We start from the raw sequence: 19,093 nt of genomic DNA on the forward strand, positions 1-19,093 counted from the left end.
TCAGTATTTCATACTGGATTTGAATCTGAATGAGATAAAGAAACCCCCTACAACTGTAAGCAACATGGGCCACTCTGAAAAATACTGGTCTCTAATAGAGTGGGAAAGCAATTTCTACAATAGTATGTATTCTATGATCACATTTGTGTATTTAAAAAAAAAAAAAAGCTATTCGGTATGCCTGGGTGGCTCAGCGGTCGAGTGTCTGCCTTCAATGCAGGGTGTGATCCTCGGGTCCTGGGATCAAGTCACGCATCAGGCCCCCTTTGGGAGGCCTGCTTCTCCCTTTGCCCATCTATCTCTCTGCCTCTATGTGTCTCTCATGAATAAATAAAATCTTAAAAAAAAAACCTATTTGTAGATATAAATATGGATGACATACACATGAAAGTAAATTCATGGAATAAAGTGTGAGAGAATACTGAAATTCGTAACAGTGGTGATCACTGGAGAAGGAAATTGTGTATTTGGTGATGGAGTAATGAAACAGGACTTTCATAGCTAACTATAAATTTCTGTAGTTTTGATTTTTTGTTGTTGTTGTTCCAAGAATATGCTTATAGATCACCTAGATGATAATAAAACATAACAAAAAGGTAAAAAATATTTTAATGTCATTAGTTAGTATCTGTTTCCTAAATGAAGATTCAAATTTTGTACAGATTACCTAATCGTGACAAGCTGGTGGTATTTCTTAATTAATATTTGCCTTCAGGCAAGAACTTCCCTTTTATTTCCCTCATAGATAAGTATGGATGCATGGATGCATCCATGCATCTTCTCTGCAGTATGGTAATAGCTCCCACTCAAGGAAACTGCCTCTTCACAATATTAGGCCTCATTCTCCTAATTTACATTGAGAGGGAAACTTCTCAGGGATGAGTGTTGGCACCATTACCACAAAAGCAAGAGTCACACAAGGTGGACAAATGTGGGTAGTGAGGAGATGCTTGTTCTTGTGGTTTCCCAAGGGTAGAACACTGATGAGTAGAACTAGTGGGATGCTTCTTCCTTAAAGCCACTGGAGGCACCTGGGAGCATGGCCTAGTGACCTTCTCATTTTAGGAGGGCTGAAGGCTAATGATTTCAGGCAGAAATTACCACATCACTTTAAAGATGACAAGTTATCTAGTGAAGTGGAACATTCCAAAGGCATTTAGTATTAAAACATGCTATCATTGCACAAAACTAATCAGATAGTAATTACATACTTACATATTTTCTTGGTAACCATGACACAGTTCTGTGTATTTTACATTTTGACATCACAACATTAATTAAAACACAAACAGCCATATAATTAACACATGACATTATAATCTATGAATCATAACAAATTATCTTACAGATAGATAATGATTCTGGCCCTATTATTATTATTATTATTATTATTATTATTATTATTTTGAGGAAGATAGCATGAGCAAGTATGTGCACGTAAGCTGGGAGGCCAGGGGGTAGGTGAGGGAGAGAGAGAATCTTAAGCAGGCTCCACACCCAGGGCAGAGCCTGAAGTGGGGCTTGATCTCACGACCCTGAGATCATGACTTGACACCAAATCAAGAGTCAGGTACTTAACTGACTGAGCCACCCAGGTGCCCTTAGCCTAACTTATTCTTAAAAGCTTTATAGAATTAGGAATTATTTCACCTCCAACTCAAGTTCTGACTGTATTAAGCAAAATGACAGCAAATAGCTAACCCTCAGCAATATTTTCTAAAACCAGTTTATATAGAAGAATCACATTTTCAGGGATCCCTGGGTGGCGCAGCGGTTTGGCGCCTGCCTTTGGCCCGGGGCGCGATCCTGGAGACCCGGGATCGAATCCCATGTCGGGCTCCCGGTGCATGGAGCCTGCTTCTCCCTCTGCCTATGTCTCTGCTTCTCTCTCTCTCTCACTGTGTGCCTATCATAAATAAATAAAATTAAAAAAAAAATTTAAGAATCACATTTTCACCTGCTTAATTTCAAGAAGAAAAAGTCACAATGTTACTAAATGGTTTCTGACTCCCAAAGTTTGTTGGGAGTTTGTTTGTTATTCATTGCCGGTGTTCTCCCCTCAATTTTCTTTCTCATCTTTCCATTACTTTTCCACATGGCTCTTCATATCCACTCAGGTTTATACTTTTGGGTATGCAATTTACTACAAATTATTCTAATCAACAACTGAGTAATTGCATTAAATGCATCATAACTCCTACCTCCAAAACCCAGGAAGCCTTCCCTAACTCCAAAGATATTAAGAATTGTCGTTTTTAGCTCTGTCAACTCAAATCATCCAAGAAAAATCTTCCTTTTGTGTTTATTTGATAGCAAATACATTTATAGCAATCATATTTTTTAAACTAGAACCAAGGACACATGATGATCTAAACCAAGTAATTTTTTCTCAGTTTATAAGATTTTATAAATATATGATCTAAAGATATTAAATAAGTTACACGATCAATTAGTTTTACAAACAAGAATGAAATTATATGCAGTTAGTGTCATACTAGAAAATTACCACAAAATTCTAAGAAAATTCTCAAAACTGAATCTAAAAATCCTGATTAATTGCTAGCTTTATGGAGGGAGAAAGATAAGTTTCTTTCTGCAGGGTTAACAATAGCTCTAGGTAAATATTTTGTTGACAGTTCACACTACTTGTCAAGTTCATTCACTTGCCAAAAGTGATATGAAACTATACTCTTTCTGTGAAAATAAGGGGTCTGAAAAGATGGCATGCCTTCACCCCTAAGACACCAAACTTATGTAAGACAACAAAGCTGGTGCCACCTGGCAATGAGTGCAGATGCCAGAGAATGTTCATTCCTGCCCCAGGTTCAGGCAGTAGACTGACTATATGGTCAACCACAATAGAGAAGCTGAGAACATCCTGACAGATATATTCCCTTGGAGTTTTCCACCAAATTAAATTAATTGGTGGGCAAATAATTAGCCTTATTTGAGCTGAAGATACAAAATATATCTTGGGAGAAAAATATTATAGAATATTCCTACAGATTAAAAAAAAAAAACACAATATATGGTTAGAGCACCAAAAGGTAACATGGATGTTAGAGGGAAAAAACAAAACCAAAACTACTAACGCTAGGAATGAAAGTATTCAAATATTCCAATGGTTTCAACTTTCCAAAGGAAAGCATATTAATCTAGTTATAGAATATGAGATAGAAACATTTACTTCTTTCACATGAATTATTATAAACTGATATCAAAAGAAAATTTAAAAATTATCATAAATGTAATATAGGGACCAATATTCATACCTAGCATTTTAAATTGAAATATAAACTTTTTGTTCCTAAATAAAGGAATGCTAAAATTTAGACCTTGAGTATACTGAAAAGAAACAAAAATAAAATACATATTCCAAGGAGGAAAAGCTCTTTCTCATATCCTACCAAAGACATTCAATTTTTCTTTAATTTTATGTAAAAATGCATATTTTACAATGATTCTATATGTCAATAAATCTATATTAATAGTAAGTCTTTGGCCATAAGCTTTTAGTAAAAATTTCTACTGTTAAGACAGAGTTGATTTGTCCTATCTACACCAGCTATCACATCTTTTCTTACCACCTTTTTGGAAAAGTTTGATCGTTTAAAGGTTTCAAAGAAATGATTATGTATTATTATGCAACATTTAATGGTGACTAGATAATACTCCATATACATTACTTATAATTTTTTATTTCATTTTATTTTAAGTGTAATCACGAACACATACCTGATATAGAAGGTCTTTTTGAAGCAATGGGGGGGATCGTTCTTCATACATGGGAGGTGGTTTATGTGTGGGTGGAAGGTCGATCCTGCATTAAAAAGGTTAATAAATGTGACTGCAACATTTAGAAAAAAAGGGGGTTGGACAATTAAGGTTCTCTTAAGTTTTGAGGATATTTTCCTCACACTAATACATGCTTAATTTAGTTTTTATATTTCCATTACCCTATCACACATGAGGAAAAAAGCCTGGTTTTAAAGTTCCAATATTTAAAACCAATCTAATTGATTCATTTAAAGAAGTTACTCAAATGGAAGAATTTCCTGAAAATTATTATTAGGCAAGTGACCTAGTACATAACCAATTTACTTAAGTATCCATCTGACTATGCCTACCATCATTTTAAAGAGAGTCAAACACGTGCAATGGAAGGCAAAGTGTCATAAAAGTGATTTTTTAAAAACTGTATCTTAAAATGATAATGAAAAAAGTTACATTGTATTTTGGAAGTATTTGCAAACCCATGGAATTTCAAAACCCATTTTCAAAAGCCATGGTTCCTCTTAGAATATCCATCTTGCAAATCAAGATTATTCAACTAAAGACCATATAACTCTTGTCACCTAAAATGAACAAAGGGCCTATTACATCCTCAGGGAATACATTTATTTTAGAAAAAAAACTAATCAATTTTTAAAAACCTACATTTTCATGTATTTAAGCATTATTGTTACAATAAAAATTAAGTATATCTTGTAAGCTCTCTGCATTTTAGAAAACAAATTTTCATCTTCTCATACTTTTGAAGTTCACAGATAACTAATTTTCAATACTTGTGATGACTAAAACAAAAATGTTACCTATATTAAAAAATAAAAAGAATGAAATCTCTAAAGGCCAAAGTAATTACGAACTCTGTGGCTTAATAATTCCTCAATGTGGGCATGAAATAATATCTTAAATGAACAGAATTCAAACAACAAATAAAATGGTTACACGGATGTAATTACGTAGCCTATTAGTAAATTATGTTTTTGAAATTATAGAAAAACCTGAGATAACTTGGGATCTTGGGAATTAAAGTTAACCACAAGCTAGTTACTCTTGAAATAGTAAAGATCTATAAAAATTACTCTAACTATAAATGTTAAAGAATCATTGTTACAGGTGTTGTAAAGATACTTTGCAGTTCTTTAAAGGTAATTATTTCCTTTAATCTAATTAAAATTACAGCAAATTTATAGCTCCAAGATGCTATTGGTCATTTGGGTGAGAAAACCAAGGGCCATGGAGGTGATGTGATCTGTTCAGGATCATACCACTATTTTGATCAGGATAGAGCTGCGACTAACACTCAGGTGTCTTTAATCCAAGAAGATCTATCCCATAACTGTGCCAGATTAGAGGGGCCGAGACATACACACAGCATTTATGAAGACAAGAAACACACTGAGAGCCTCTTAATACAAAAATAATAACCGTATAAGAAATAATGCCATTTGTATAAAATGTCACAGTTTCATAAACAATATCATCTTCTTCTACTCATCAAAACCATGGGAGGTAAGTAGGAAAAATCATTATTCACATTTCACAGATGAAGCAACAAAGCTGTTGATGGAATTAAGTGTATTGGGACGTTGGTTTTTTGATTCTACAGCAAAGTGCAATTTCTGCTTTAGCATTTTTAGCTCAATGACTACACCCTAAATACTGCTTTCTCTTTAAATAAAAAAGTTGCACATTTTGTAATTCATCAAAACCAAAATTGTTAAAGGAAGAAAAGCTTTAAAACTCAATGTATTTGATAATTCTTGGCAATTGAAGTTAAGATCTATCCATACCTAGGACTTGCATATACAATCCAGAGAAACAATTAAACTTCTAAGATATTTCAAACCTCTCTTTCAACCACACTTCATCAAAGACCTGCATGTTTATTCAGAAGGCAGGACAAAATAAAATGTCATTACATTTTATTTGGAAAGATGCTTATATTCATAGGTGGAAGAGGTGTTTAATATATTTGTCTTCAATGGCCCCATTACACTTTTTACCAGAACAGTACATTCTGATGAAACCATGGTCATCTCACAAGATCTAACAGTATCTTTACTCTCATTCATCAGATGCCTTACATAGGAGTAGCTGTAAAGATAAATACAAAGACTGACTCATACAGAATGTTGAACACAAGCAAAAAAGTTACCTACACTTTGTCAAGATAGGATGGTCTCTTTTTTCGAGGAGTCAGCAGGACAGTCACAAAGACCGCAATGATGAAAAGAGCAAGGACAGCTCCAATTACAGCTCCAGCTACAGCTATGGAAGAGGTCTGCTTAAATGGGACATCTGTAAAGCAACAAAAATTAGGCTTTTCAAACAATTTTAAAAAGAGTTTTTGAGTTTGCATAGCCTAATTTCAAAAATGATCAAGGACTGATTGAACATGTTACCCAATAGCATGCTTAGGAGACCCCAAATTTGATTCTTTTTGTAGGATTATGCTAACACCCTTTTCCCTTGCAAGATGTCACTTTAGCATAATTCAGCTTTGCTTTTTTTCAAGTTATGAAAATAATATCCCCAGTAAGATATGAGTAAGTCTATTTTCTATGGGCAAAGAATGTCTGGAGGAGAACAGAAAAAAAGATGAAAACTATTTCAAGTTCTTACTCTAAAAGATAAAACAATTTTTTTCATTATTGAGTTAACCAACAATATATATACATTTACATTTTTATTCTAGTAAAATCATAAAAGAAGTTTTATTAAAAAAACCAAAAGCCTGTAAGATGGGGCAAACCAAAGACATAAAAAAAAATCCCAAGCCTAATAAATACAGTCGAAAATGACACTGTAAATTTTTTTAAAGAGGTATTATAAAAACAGCACTTGTTGAAGATAATTTATTTCCCTTAATTCATGAACATCTAATACAAAGTACACTAAAGGTAGTGTCTCTCCTACAAAAGTAAGTGGGAAATCTTCTCTATCCCTTCACTATAAACATACGTAATTTCTAAATAACTATTTATCTTTCCCAGCCTGCACAATAAATTTTGTTAAGGATTTTAAAAACATACTTAGCAATTATCATTTCATACAGTTCTGAAAAATTTAGTCACTCTATCTTATGAATACCCAAATAAGGGAATATACTAAAACTATTATAACTATGTATTTTCAAATATAAGTATTATGGATATGACAATATTATATGTAAATATTATTCAATCATTATGTGTAAATATTATTTTGATAATTTCAGCAACATTAAACTTTTTGAGTAACTACCATCAATATATGCCTGGGTGGCTCAGTGGTTGAGTGTCTGCCCTTGGCTCAGGGCATGATCTCAGGGTCCTGGGATCGAGTCCTTTATCAGGCTCCCTGCAGGGAGCAGGTTTCTCCCTCTGCCTAGGTCTCTGTCTCTCGTCTGTCTCTCATGAATAAATAAAATCTTCAAAAAATATATATATACACAGACACACAATTTTATCTTTTTAACCAATAAGATAAATGTTTAAGATAATATCGTATAAATGAAAATACTGTAGTTCTAAAGTTAAATATTCTGCCCAAGGTTATTCGATCAAGTAGTAATAGAGAACAAAGAGTGAAATAAAGTTAGCTGGGGCAGGCTAGAAGCCACCACCTTTATGCCCTTACTGGGAGAAAATGTTTTTTTGCAGTATTCAACTTAGAATCTCCTTTTGGTCTGGTACTTGGAAATGAAGAACTCTTAGCTTTTATTTGAGTGGACCTTCATATAAACTTTTTTTTTTTCCATATAAACTTCTAAATAATTGCAATGACCGTTGCTGGAACCAGACATGGCAAATTTAAAGAGAATTAAAGCACTATCAGTTTTGAAGTATGTTTCACCAACTTACCATCATAGTATTTTCATATAAATACTTATTTAGAAGTACTTTCCAATTTTGTTTCTATTAGAATGTCAGTCGCAAGGTGTTTGCTAAAAAACAAGGTTTTACTTAATTATAAAATTCCTTAGCAAACTAACAGCCCTCGGTTTGTTAAATAATGAGTCATTTTATTAGTCTCATTCTAGACTAAGAAACTTATGCCAATGTTAAGTAACCCACTACAGTAACCTTTCAAACACTGATTAGAATCTAAAAATAGTAAGATATACAATTTGTGTGTGTGTGTGTGAGTTCAAGCCCAATGCGAGGTTGTCCTTGAACTCACAACCCTGAGATCAAGACCTGAGCCAACTGAGCCACCCAGGTGGCCCCAGATACACAATTATTTTAATCAATAATCAGCTTAGTCATTCAGGACCTTACCCCTTATTTCCTAACACGTGCCTCATTTATCTTCCTATTATTGCTCATTTCTCTAATCCTTACTATCTCCATTTGAATATGTTACATGAGGAAAAGTCTGAAATCCAAGCCAGTCAAATACTACTCTGCTCTTGTAAATGTTTGAAGATCTGGAATGATCTAGGAATAATTTCTACTCTACACTATCACTTTTCCCACCAAAAATTATAGCTTTGTATTCTGCCTTTAACAATAGGTCAATCGAAACCTATTACGGTTAGGCGCCTGAGGTTTTGTGACCAAGGCCATACACATCATCAGTGGCACCAAATAAAAAAAAATCCCAATGTGTCAAGTATGCTATTTATTCCACACTACTTACTCTAAATATATCCCTATTCCTTTATAGGAAATCTTTATTTTGCTAAGGGATAAAAAGCAATCCTATCATTTTTGCCCAAGTGTACTGAATTCAAATTTGAGGGTTACCTTGATGATAAGGACAAAGTTAATACCATATTTATAGTAATACTTCCAAAATTATTTTTTAAAAACTCAGGTTACTCTTTGAATATAAGATTTTCAATGTACAGATCATTCATTATACATTCATCAAACTTCACACCTCCAAGAAAACCTTTCAGCTAATCTTGGTAAAGATATTAAATTTGGTAGTGCTTGTACTAAAACATAATCACAGACTTCATATCCTAAAGTAATTCCCAACTCTCTATATTATTAATATCCTTAAGTAATTCTCAAGTCCAAATAGATACTATTTGTTAAACATTTAAGTTATGGTCTACTTATCTACTTTTGTCCCATTAGTCTTATAATTCCTAGCTCTAGGACTCTGTAACTTAGGAGTTAGTTGACTGCATGTAGACCATAACTCTGCCTTCTAACTTAAGTGGGCATATTTATTTCCCTTGGTTCCATTCATCCTTCACTCATATTTATCCTTTCTTTGTACACCTCTTCTTAGTATCACAACAGTCTAATGAGTGCCGAAAAGAGCAACTGAAAGAAAAGCCAGGTTATAAATCCATTTACCAACCAGATATACTATATAGATAAACTATGTTAAATACATATATGGGATATACTTCATAATTCCTTTTCTGATTCTTCTACTAATTGACAAAAAAACAAATGCAGAATACATTTAAGGAGATGATGAACACTACTCTAAACTGCAAAGGAAGGGCTAAAATTTCTTGCATTCAAGTCAAAGAATTTTAATGAAAATTGAGAATTTAGTACCAACACTGCCTCCTCCACATCTCTGTCCACATAATCTACACAGACTCTATATTACACGAAAGCAAAAAAAATAAGCAAATGTCTAACATAAAAATGTGACGTTTTTAAACATTCAGTTAATTTACTGAGGGACTGACGTGAAGCAACATTACCATCACCCAAAAAGATAGCCTACTAAATCTTAACTATATGCTTACGATCAGCAGAAAACAAGACAAAAATGTTAAAACAGTCACAAGATTTGTATGTGTGTATTTCAAAAGAACAGCTTCCTATTATCATGACAGCTGCATTAATCCACAGATATTGGAAACTCATCTACAAAAACAAAAAATTAGTATTCCCCAATATAACAGAGGCTTACTGACCATCACCAGAGATATCATGCATATGCCTTTAGGGAACATATTCAAAAATCTGTTAACACATCACATCACACCAAAAGAAACAATACACAGAAATTCCGTTACTTTAAAAAAAATGTACATATAACTACTAAACTGAATTTAAGTTTGTCTTTATTACTGATACATATGAATAAAAAAATATGTGATAGCTATTCAAACATGTGTTCACCTAGTTCACATGACAAGATTTGAAAAAGATACTATTCTATATAGTAAAATACAGAAATTTGCTAAAACCACTTAGAATGAGTACAGAAATCTACAGGCCCTTTTCACACTTACATTCAAACACTAAGTACTAACAATTAATTGAAAGTTTCATTTTTTTCCATTCCCTTCACCAAAATTTCAGTGAAGTCATTGCATGATTCACACGTTGTCAATTTTCTACAAACTTACCTTCTCAACTTCTATTTGCTCCCTATAATACCTATCACTGTATTACCAATTTTCTCCATAAATATATCTTTTTCAATAGCCCCTTTTAATGCTTAACTTTTGATACATCTAGTCCTTTATAGAGAATCCATAAAAATATTTTTTTTCCAGTGTAGAGATCATTTATCCTATCCCTTTTTTAAGGGTAAGTGATAATCACAAAATAAATTTTGTACTAGTATATAATACACAGACTGGCATGGGTAGCCCCACTTAGTCCAAATGTCAGGAGTTCACTTGCTATACAAGGCACCCAAAAAGTCCTGTGGCCAGTGTGGAGTAGGACAGTTCCAGAATGAAATCAAATAGACACTCCGTTGTTCCCTCTCAGCACAGTCAACATATTGTGGCTGACTGGGATATGTGAGAGCTCAGCTGAGAGAACTAATAAGTACCCTAGATTTAACTAGAGGTCAAGAATGTAAAAGAGGCATGACATGGGTCCCTGGATGACAGGTGAACATCTGACACACAGACCAAATGGGGGTATGAGTGCTAATCCAGGTTATAGATTAGTAAACATTTATGCCTAGTAAATGTCATTCCTGCAAAGAACTGGTAGAATGAAGAGAACAAGACTGATCATGAGTTGATAATAACTGAAGCAGGTACACAAATGTTCATGTCATTATTCTATACTACTTTTGTATTAATTACCCATAATAAATTTTTTTTTAAAGGGGGGCCAGTTTTCTAGATCTAGTTACCTCGGGCTTTTTAGCTCAAACTATCCCTTCAAAAAAATAGGTGTTTCCTGAGATAATTCTCAAAACTGAGACTGTGATATTAGATATGTCTCTACAGAAATATTATATATGAAATAAGGAAATGAGGCCTCGAATTATTCTTTCAAGTTTTGAAGATTATATTTTCAAGTTATCCTACTAAATTCACCTTCACTCTGCTTCACCCACAACACCCAGCCAGAATAGCAGCAGAAAATATAAATGAACTAGGACAACCCAAAATTGAATAGTTTTATCCTCATAAATTGAAATGAACTTGATAAAATAACTATCATCAAGGTTCAAGAAGATAACCCCTAAGGATATATACAGCAAAAGCTTTTGTAAGCAAATCTATCACTACTCAACCCAAAGTAGATAGGTAACAAACAAAACAAAAAGAAAAAAAACCTTGCAGCTTACTGAATAGAAGAAAACAAATATTAAACAGAAAGCATTTTTTAGAATATAGAAAAGTTGTTATGCTGTGTATACTATTCCAGAGATTACTTCATGCCTGAATATTCATTGGTATAACAAAAGGAAAACCAAGTTTAATCCAGTCAAAATGTATGCTATTTTAAAACAAAAACAAACAAAAGAACCCACTGCTTGCTTTAAAATAATTTAAAGTTTAGGAAAACAAGTATAATTTTAAACAGCAGAGATAGAAAACAGGGAGATGGTTACAATTAGAAGCAATGGCATTTATAATGAAAGCCATTACAAATACAATGTTTATAAGTGAAAAACACTAAATGTCAACTTACAAAATATCTTGTGAAATGTGTTCATCCAAATGGAAAGCCAATGTATATACATAATTTAACTTAAATCACACACTCTCAGCAAAAATATTCAAAATTCGTTTTAACTGCTAAGACTAGAGAAACAGGTAATTCATGACTATGGAGAGCAAATTCTGTAATGGCTAACCTACCAACTTAGATGCTCTCTCTCCTCAAACTTTATTTAACTGTATCCTTAACCTGATATAGTCTTGTTTGGGTAGAGAAATAAAATAGATTTCAAATTCCCACAAAAACTTCATTACTTAAAATATAAGAAACTAGATTATACATACTACACACACACACACACACACACACACACACACACACACACACGTACACACACGCTCCAGCAAATAACATAATGAGGACAAAGAAGGTAATACAGAGATACAGGCTTGGTATACAAATATGCCTCTAAAGAATTTTTTTTAAAACTTTTATTTAAATATTTGTTGCATGGCTATTAGGGCTACCACCTGATAAATAATTTGGTGGAAAAAAAAAAAGTAAAAACCACTGGTACAAATTGAAATTAAATGCAAACTCAATACACCAAAAATTTGAGAAAGGAGTTTCTTATGAATGATACATTTCCAATTAACAAGTGAATAGAAAAAACAATTAAATCTATAAATCGTTCCTCTATTAGAATTAAAAATATGGGTACCATTTCTTCCTTCTTATATTTTACACTGATTATTTCCATACATTCACAACTTCTTGTTCATATACCTTTAGTATTTACCAAAAACAAAATCAAACTCAAATAAAATGTTTTCACATATAAATTGTTATATTTATCTCAATTCTTGCACTCATATTGTACTTCCTACAAGCCCTTCTGCTACACATTTAGCTAGGGTTGTCTTTAGAAAACATTCCTATATATGGCTATCAGAAGCAATACTTACTACTGAAAAACCTTAATGGTTTCTTTAATCTTAGACTTATCAAATAGAAACCTTTTAGGCACATGGTAAAATACTAAATATTTCAACTATAATGTACTCCTCAAATGTCACTTTTAAAGTTAACCCCTAGCCTATTAAAGTTTTAATGTATTTTAATAAAAATGGCAAAAAAAATTGCATTCATCATCCCTGCATTACTGAAATATTTTAACCAGTGTGAAAGAAAACCCGAAAGCGAAAACAAAAATGAGAAGCCAGTTCAAAGAATAAAGAAACAAAAATAAAAATGGTCAAAATAAAGTAAAACATTCTTCCATCTTTTCCAGAAAAAGAAAAGGATTTTCATATCGACCTATCAATTAGCTGTAAATACCACTGATACTAAAAAATTAATTTAACAAAAATGTTTAATGACTATTCATGTTCACAAATAAGTCTCTATGTACAGTAAACAAAGTTCTAATAAACAGCAGTGCAATGCTTCAGAAAGTCTTAACTAGTATCAGTTTTTATGATTTTTTTTAATCTTTTTGTTTGCCAAATGATTTAGTTTAAGGATACAGAATGTATCAAACACTCACTTGCAGTTTTCCATGTCACCCTCTCCCGTAAAAAAACAAACAAAAATGTCCACCCTAAACACATAATGGCCACAATATTAAAGGAAGATCTTAATCACTAAGTATTTATATTTTTAAAATGCAGTTCTTAAAATACATTGCTAATTTCTTTCAGATTGCACTCAAGTTGAGATTGATACAGTGATTATTCTGCTTAGATTCATATGGCATTTTAAACCATTGTTCTAAAGATGAAATTGTGAACAAAAAAGCCACAATTCACATCTTCCATGGCAAGAATTTTAGATCCATCTTTCTTGTGGCCATCTCAGTGCGAGTATTTAAATTAAAACATAAAGTCCACTTCAATCACAGGGTATTACCAATAAAGTTTTCCTAGTATTTGTACATCAGTGGTTAATTATATTAAAACCAGATATTTTTAACAATATATGAGTGAGCTTACCTGTATCCTTAGCTGATATTATAGTTTTAGACTAAGTGTGTGACTGTTTGGGAAGAGAAATAAAATAGGTTTCTAAATTCCACAAAATACTGCTAGTTCAAAGAAAGGAAATTATGTTATAATCATTTAGAATAAGGCCTTGACTACTTGCAAAATTCTATGAACATGTTAGAACTTTGCCTTATAAAACATTCCTTTAGATTTGAGGAGAATCATCAGGAGTGGGGTGGTTGGGGGATTTAAAAAAAAAAGTACCTACTTTGCCTTTTTATTAACAAAATAATTTATTTATGATTTTCCTACTAACTTCCACTTCAATTCCCTGGCAAAACACCTAAGGCAATTCTACACAGTCCTTTTTCAAATGAATCATCAACAGAAAAAACATATTCTTTGGGCTTCAAAGTAGTTGTCATTATTACAATTTTACAGGACTCCACCGTAGAAGCAATTTAATTACCTCACAAAGAAGATGATCCACATTTGAAGATTTAGATAACATTTCTTTTTCAAAAGATACATGATTTTTGGAAAGAATATACTTAATGAATTATGCAATAAACAAAAACAAAACAAAAAACCTTATGATGTTTCCAGTTTTAATTGGAAAAACAAAAATCTTGAAACAAATACATACATTTAGGAAGAAAAGGGGGATGGTTTGCCATATCCATCAGTAAGTGTTAATGACTGGTTCTATAATTCAAATTTTTCTCATTAAACCCCAAATTTACAAGTTTATTCTAATTTTCTGCATATTTACCTGTCTGAATGTCTCAGATAACTAAAACAAGATGGGCTAGAAAATTCTTTGTATAAATTCTTGGCTGACATGTCTCATTTCTGAAAACTGGTACTCCAATGCTAGTTTACCCACATTGTACCATATATTGAAATGCCCTCTCTGAACTATATTTAACTGCGTACCATCTTTTCATTATTGTTCTTATATTTAGGACATAAAGCATTCAAACAAAACTATGCCACTTAATATATCAAAATCTATGTTCATACAACATTTAAGAATTGTCCTCCAGAGATGAAAAAAATGTAGTAATTATGTTTAAAAGGCATGTTTTTATTATAACTCTTGTACGTATTCTGGACAAAAATACTGACCAGCTAATTATGCTCTTCCACACATCATGTTCACTGAGTTTACTACCACAGTTTTAGTGCAACAAAATATCTTTGAAAAGCCACTCTACAGTAATTATGGCAAGGCTCATTAAAATGCAGAGGTAAAGATTCCATTTGTATAGAAACTTAGAAAATAATGTTTGAAAAGGAAAGGTGTTTCATCAGGCAGAATATTTTTTCGTATACTAAAAATATATATAAACATTTCTTGAATTAGTTTTATAGTCAATTTTGATGTAGCATCATTTAGTGGTGATAAATTTTGAGAGGTATATGTTTAACAAACATTATACTTGAGATTATAGTCTTAGGTAAACATTTAATACACAATGCCAAGGTAGTTTCCTTTTTTTTTTCTTTTTAATTTTTGTACCAAAAAAGTCATACATTTAATGTTGACATTTCTTCTTACCTGTGTGCCTCAGACCAATAAAGTACTCTGCATTAAAATTTAAATCTTGAGACAGTAGTACAGCATTGAAAAAAAATTGTAAAGCAGCTCAGATACATTGAACCCAGATTTTACATTTTCATTTGTCAAATTAGAATATAAAAAGTAAGCTTGAAAATCAAGTTGAAAAAGCTTATTCTTCCTCAAGAAAAAGTATGAACAATCTGAAAATGATCAACTAGTATGAATGAAACATTGTACATAGGTAAGTCACATTTAGTGGTTGCTAAACATACCACTCCCTCCTGGAAATTACCGAACCATCTACGTGTGAAACTAAGTCATCTTCATTGTCGTCATAATGTTCATCGCTGACGAATTTCATTCCCATTTTTAGATCTTCATAATAATCCATTGGTCTTTCAAACCTACTGAGATTTTCTACATTGTTCCACTGCGTTTTTTCAGGCTCTTCTAAATAGTCTTTCCGTATTAGATTGTTCACTGGATTTTTGTTTTCTTTTTTCACACTGTCTGGGTAAGAATCAAGCTCATCTTGTTGAAGAACATCTATTTGTGATTCTTTCTGCATATCCGACGGTGGAATGTAGTTCTTGGCAAAGTAGTCTCCACGAAACGTCCGTCTTCTCCTATAGCAGAATATTCCAGCCAAAACACTTACAAGTACTATGAAGAGAGCCCCACCCACTACACTAGCAATGATTGTGCCAATTGTGTCATCCTTAATTGTTGCCAAAGTTGACAATGGGAAGGGCAATTTTTTTGGTTCTGTTGCTAGATCCTCGATGTCAGCAGTTGAGGGATGCCACTGAATTGTAGGTTGAAGGGTGGTAGTAGTAGGAGGATCTAATGGAAACAGTAAAGATAGACAAGACACAGAAAGGCAAAGAATGTCAATGCAGGCTGATCTGGCAGCAAGTTGAAAAGACAGCACAGTTAATGAATATATATTCATAGTAACAATAGTTTTTCATTCTTAGGATCAGAATGTAGTGGTACTTCTATATTTTTTTTAAAATAACAAAACTGACATTTAGTCAGTTAACAATGAAGTAAAATAAATGAAAATGGTGTAAATCCTAAATTATTCTATTCCAAGTTTAAGCATGGTATTGTACTCCAAGGAATACTTTTCTTTCTTTCTTTCTTTTTTTTTTGAAGAGCATTACTTAAGTGTCCTGTATACAGCTGGCTTAAGAATTCTCATACAAAAACAATAAGCAATCCAAATGTACATTTTCTTAGCCAGAAGAACAAAGAAATAAAATGAAAGAATTAAAAAAATTAAAATGTTTTCTTAATATCGATCTTTACCTAATATCGTTTTACTTTTATAAGATTGGAACTTATCTTTAAAAGAATGAAAAACTATAGATTCTTGTTAAGTGGCCATAGTATAGCTGTTGGCTTAATAATTCTCTCAAAAATATTTTCCTTAAGTAAAGAGAACTCTTCAATTTTTAGGAAGGACATATATAGTACATACCATTATTTAGTAATTTAAAAATAAAAAGCATGTTTAAACTGTGTTAGCCAAATGGGCTATATTATCAAATGAGACTAACAGACAAGGACAAAGTAAAAACATGTTATCAAGTGTTATAAAATGCCATCACCATGTCTATATCCCATGGGTAAAATATTCAAACATTTAAGTAATTGAAGAATTTCAACCATGTCTGCAAAATTTAGTGTCACATTGCTTTAGTATGGAATCTCAAAGAGTAGCTAATATTTTAGAGAGAACATTCTAATAATACTTAAATATTAGATGCAAATGATCCTGTATATTGCCATTAGATTACAGAGTAAATAGCCATTAATATTAAAAAGCAACTAAACATAAATAGTAAAAATTAAAGATCGGTTAATTCTCAATTAAGTGGTATTTGTAGGTCATGTTACACAAAACTCTAGAGTTTGAAGAAAGGATGAGTTAAAAAACCTTGAATTTCTTCTTTGATAAAAATAAATGACTCAAATGGTAATCTCCTATAATTAATTTTTAAATGAGTGGTACTGAGAGATTTTAAAAAATGATTGTTAGAAAAATACTAAATCTACATGGGGTAAGTTATTCTAAAATTACAAGCTAAAGAAAAATACTTACTGAAACAGGTTTCATCACGGAATGCCATATGTACAGAATGTGGTAAAAATTTAGCAAGTACAATATAAAATTAACAAGTACAGCATAACTAATTTCCTATGAGTTTAAACCAATATAACAGGCAATCCTGCCAAGTACTTTGAAGTGCATATTAGTTATCATATTATATGTAAGTGAATCAAGGAAGAGTTTTAATTTGTAAGAACATATTATTCACTAGTTGAATAAATTCAATCTTAAAAAAAATTGTGGAATGGTAGGATCATTTCTAGTATAAAAGTAGTAAAGCCTATCATATAATGCAACTCCAGAGAACCAGGATATTAAAGAAATAAATGAAAAATTAATCATCTGCAAGACAATTCATGTATTTTCTGAGGTGGTAGGAAAATGGGTTTTCAAATACTAAATGTCATCTTTACAATGATTTCCAAAGAAAAAAAATATTACAATAAACTGGTATCAACATGTTTAAACAGAAGCACAAATCACCTAATTATTTGTAATTCACACATTTTTGTGCATGTTAAGATTTTTAAACTTGATAGTTCTTAATGAAATGATGTTTTTCTCAGAATAGTCATGTACCTGAACTCTCACCAAGATATGTAACTCACTTTTTTACTAAGTATCTCTTAAAAAAAAAAAAAAAAAAAAAAAGATTAACTGGTATTTCTTATTTCTACTTGCAATGTTCTTTATGTAAACACAGATTCATGGCCACTAATTAACTCAGATATAACAAAATACAGCTTTCAAAGACCCTAACTGAAAAAAAAGAGTAACCAAAAAACAAACCCTACTTTAAAATTTTGTCAGTGAAAAAATAAAAATAAAAAAAATAAAAATAAAACAAAATAAAATTTTGTCAGTGGTTCTAGAAATTTTTTAACCTGCCAACCCTTCCTCATCCAAATAAAGATATCATTGCCCCATTGATTCCACTGAAGAGGGATTATTGTTAATATTTAGTTATTTTGTATTTTAAGCAATGGACATATGACAAGGCACAAGACATTTGTTAATGTTTTCTCATTCCTGCCCTGATCCAAGATAATTATACTGAGAATTAGAATTTGTGTAAGGAATCAAACAGATTATTTTGTAATCACTAATAGCTACTTATTTGTCATAATTTAAAATCCTTCCTCACAGCTTTCCTTATTTCTTCAGACAGTATTTTTTGATATTATTTGCAGAATGTGTGATAAGCGAATATTTTATTAATGTAATGAACTAGTCGAGACTATGAGTTCTCGACAATCAAATGAAGAAGTTTTATTCCGCCCCCCCCCCCCCCCCAAATAGAGTTCTGCCAAACAGGAAAACAAATAGTCCAGTAAGGCTTTTGTAGCTATAAAAGATATTTTAGCCTAATAACTACTATATTAAAAAAATAAATCGATTTTCTTCTCTTAGACTTATAGGAGTTGTTTAAATAAACAAAATCTATGAATTTAAAGAATACTGATTATATTTGGATTCTTATGCCAGATAGTGCACCTAATTCGTAAAATCAATAGGATTCAAAATTCAAGATTTGCATAGGATACAGTTTGAGTTTTAGGCATGGGGGAAGTTATGTGACTCAAAAATTTATTTCTCTATTCTCTAAGAAAAGTACAAATATTAGGGGAAAACATACCAAAACAACCAGAAAAACACAATTTGCAGCAGTCATTTAGTATTGAACAAAGATTCACTGTAACTCCACAAGTAGTAATTGAGGTTGAATGCTGCATTCTTGGATCAATCACCTATTGCCCCAAATCTTACACTTACCAATGTGAAAAAAGGGTAGAATAAAATTACAATTTCCCCTCAGAGCTGCTAACTCTACTCT

At 32.0% G+C, this 19,093-nt stretch overlaps 1 protein-coding gene across 1 annotated transcript in view; it reads right to left on the reverse strand.

Moving 5' to 3' along the window:
• Nucleotides 1–19,093, reverse strand: part of NECTIN3 (nectin cell adhesion molecule 3) — a 120,385-nt gene that overhangs the window by 43,803 nt on the left and 57,489 nt on the right. The window contains exons 6-7 of the mRNA XM_041726056.1: nt 5,946–6,084; nt 3,736–3,820 (exon numbers count right to left, since the gene is read on the reverse strand). Coding sequence (XP_041581990.1) covers nt 3,736–3,820; nt 5,946–6,084 — 224 coding nt within the window. The remainder of the gene's footprint in view (nt 1–3,735; nt 3,821–5,945; nt 6,085–19,093) is intronic.

This window comes from Vulpes lagopus, chromosome 1 (genome assembly GCF_018345385.1).
Source record: "Vulpes lagopus strain Blue_001 chromosome 1, ASM1834538v1, whole genome shotgun sequence".
In the NCBI taxonomy this organism is placed as follows: Eukaryota; Metazoa; Chordata; class Mammalia; order Carnivora; family Canidae; genus Vulpes; species Vulpes lagopus.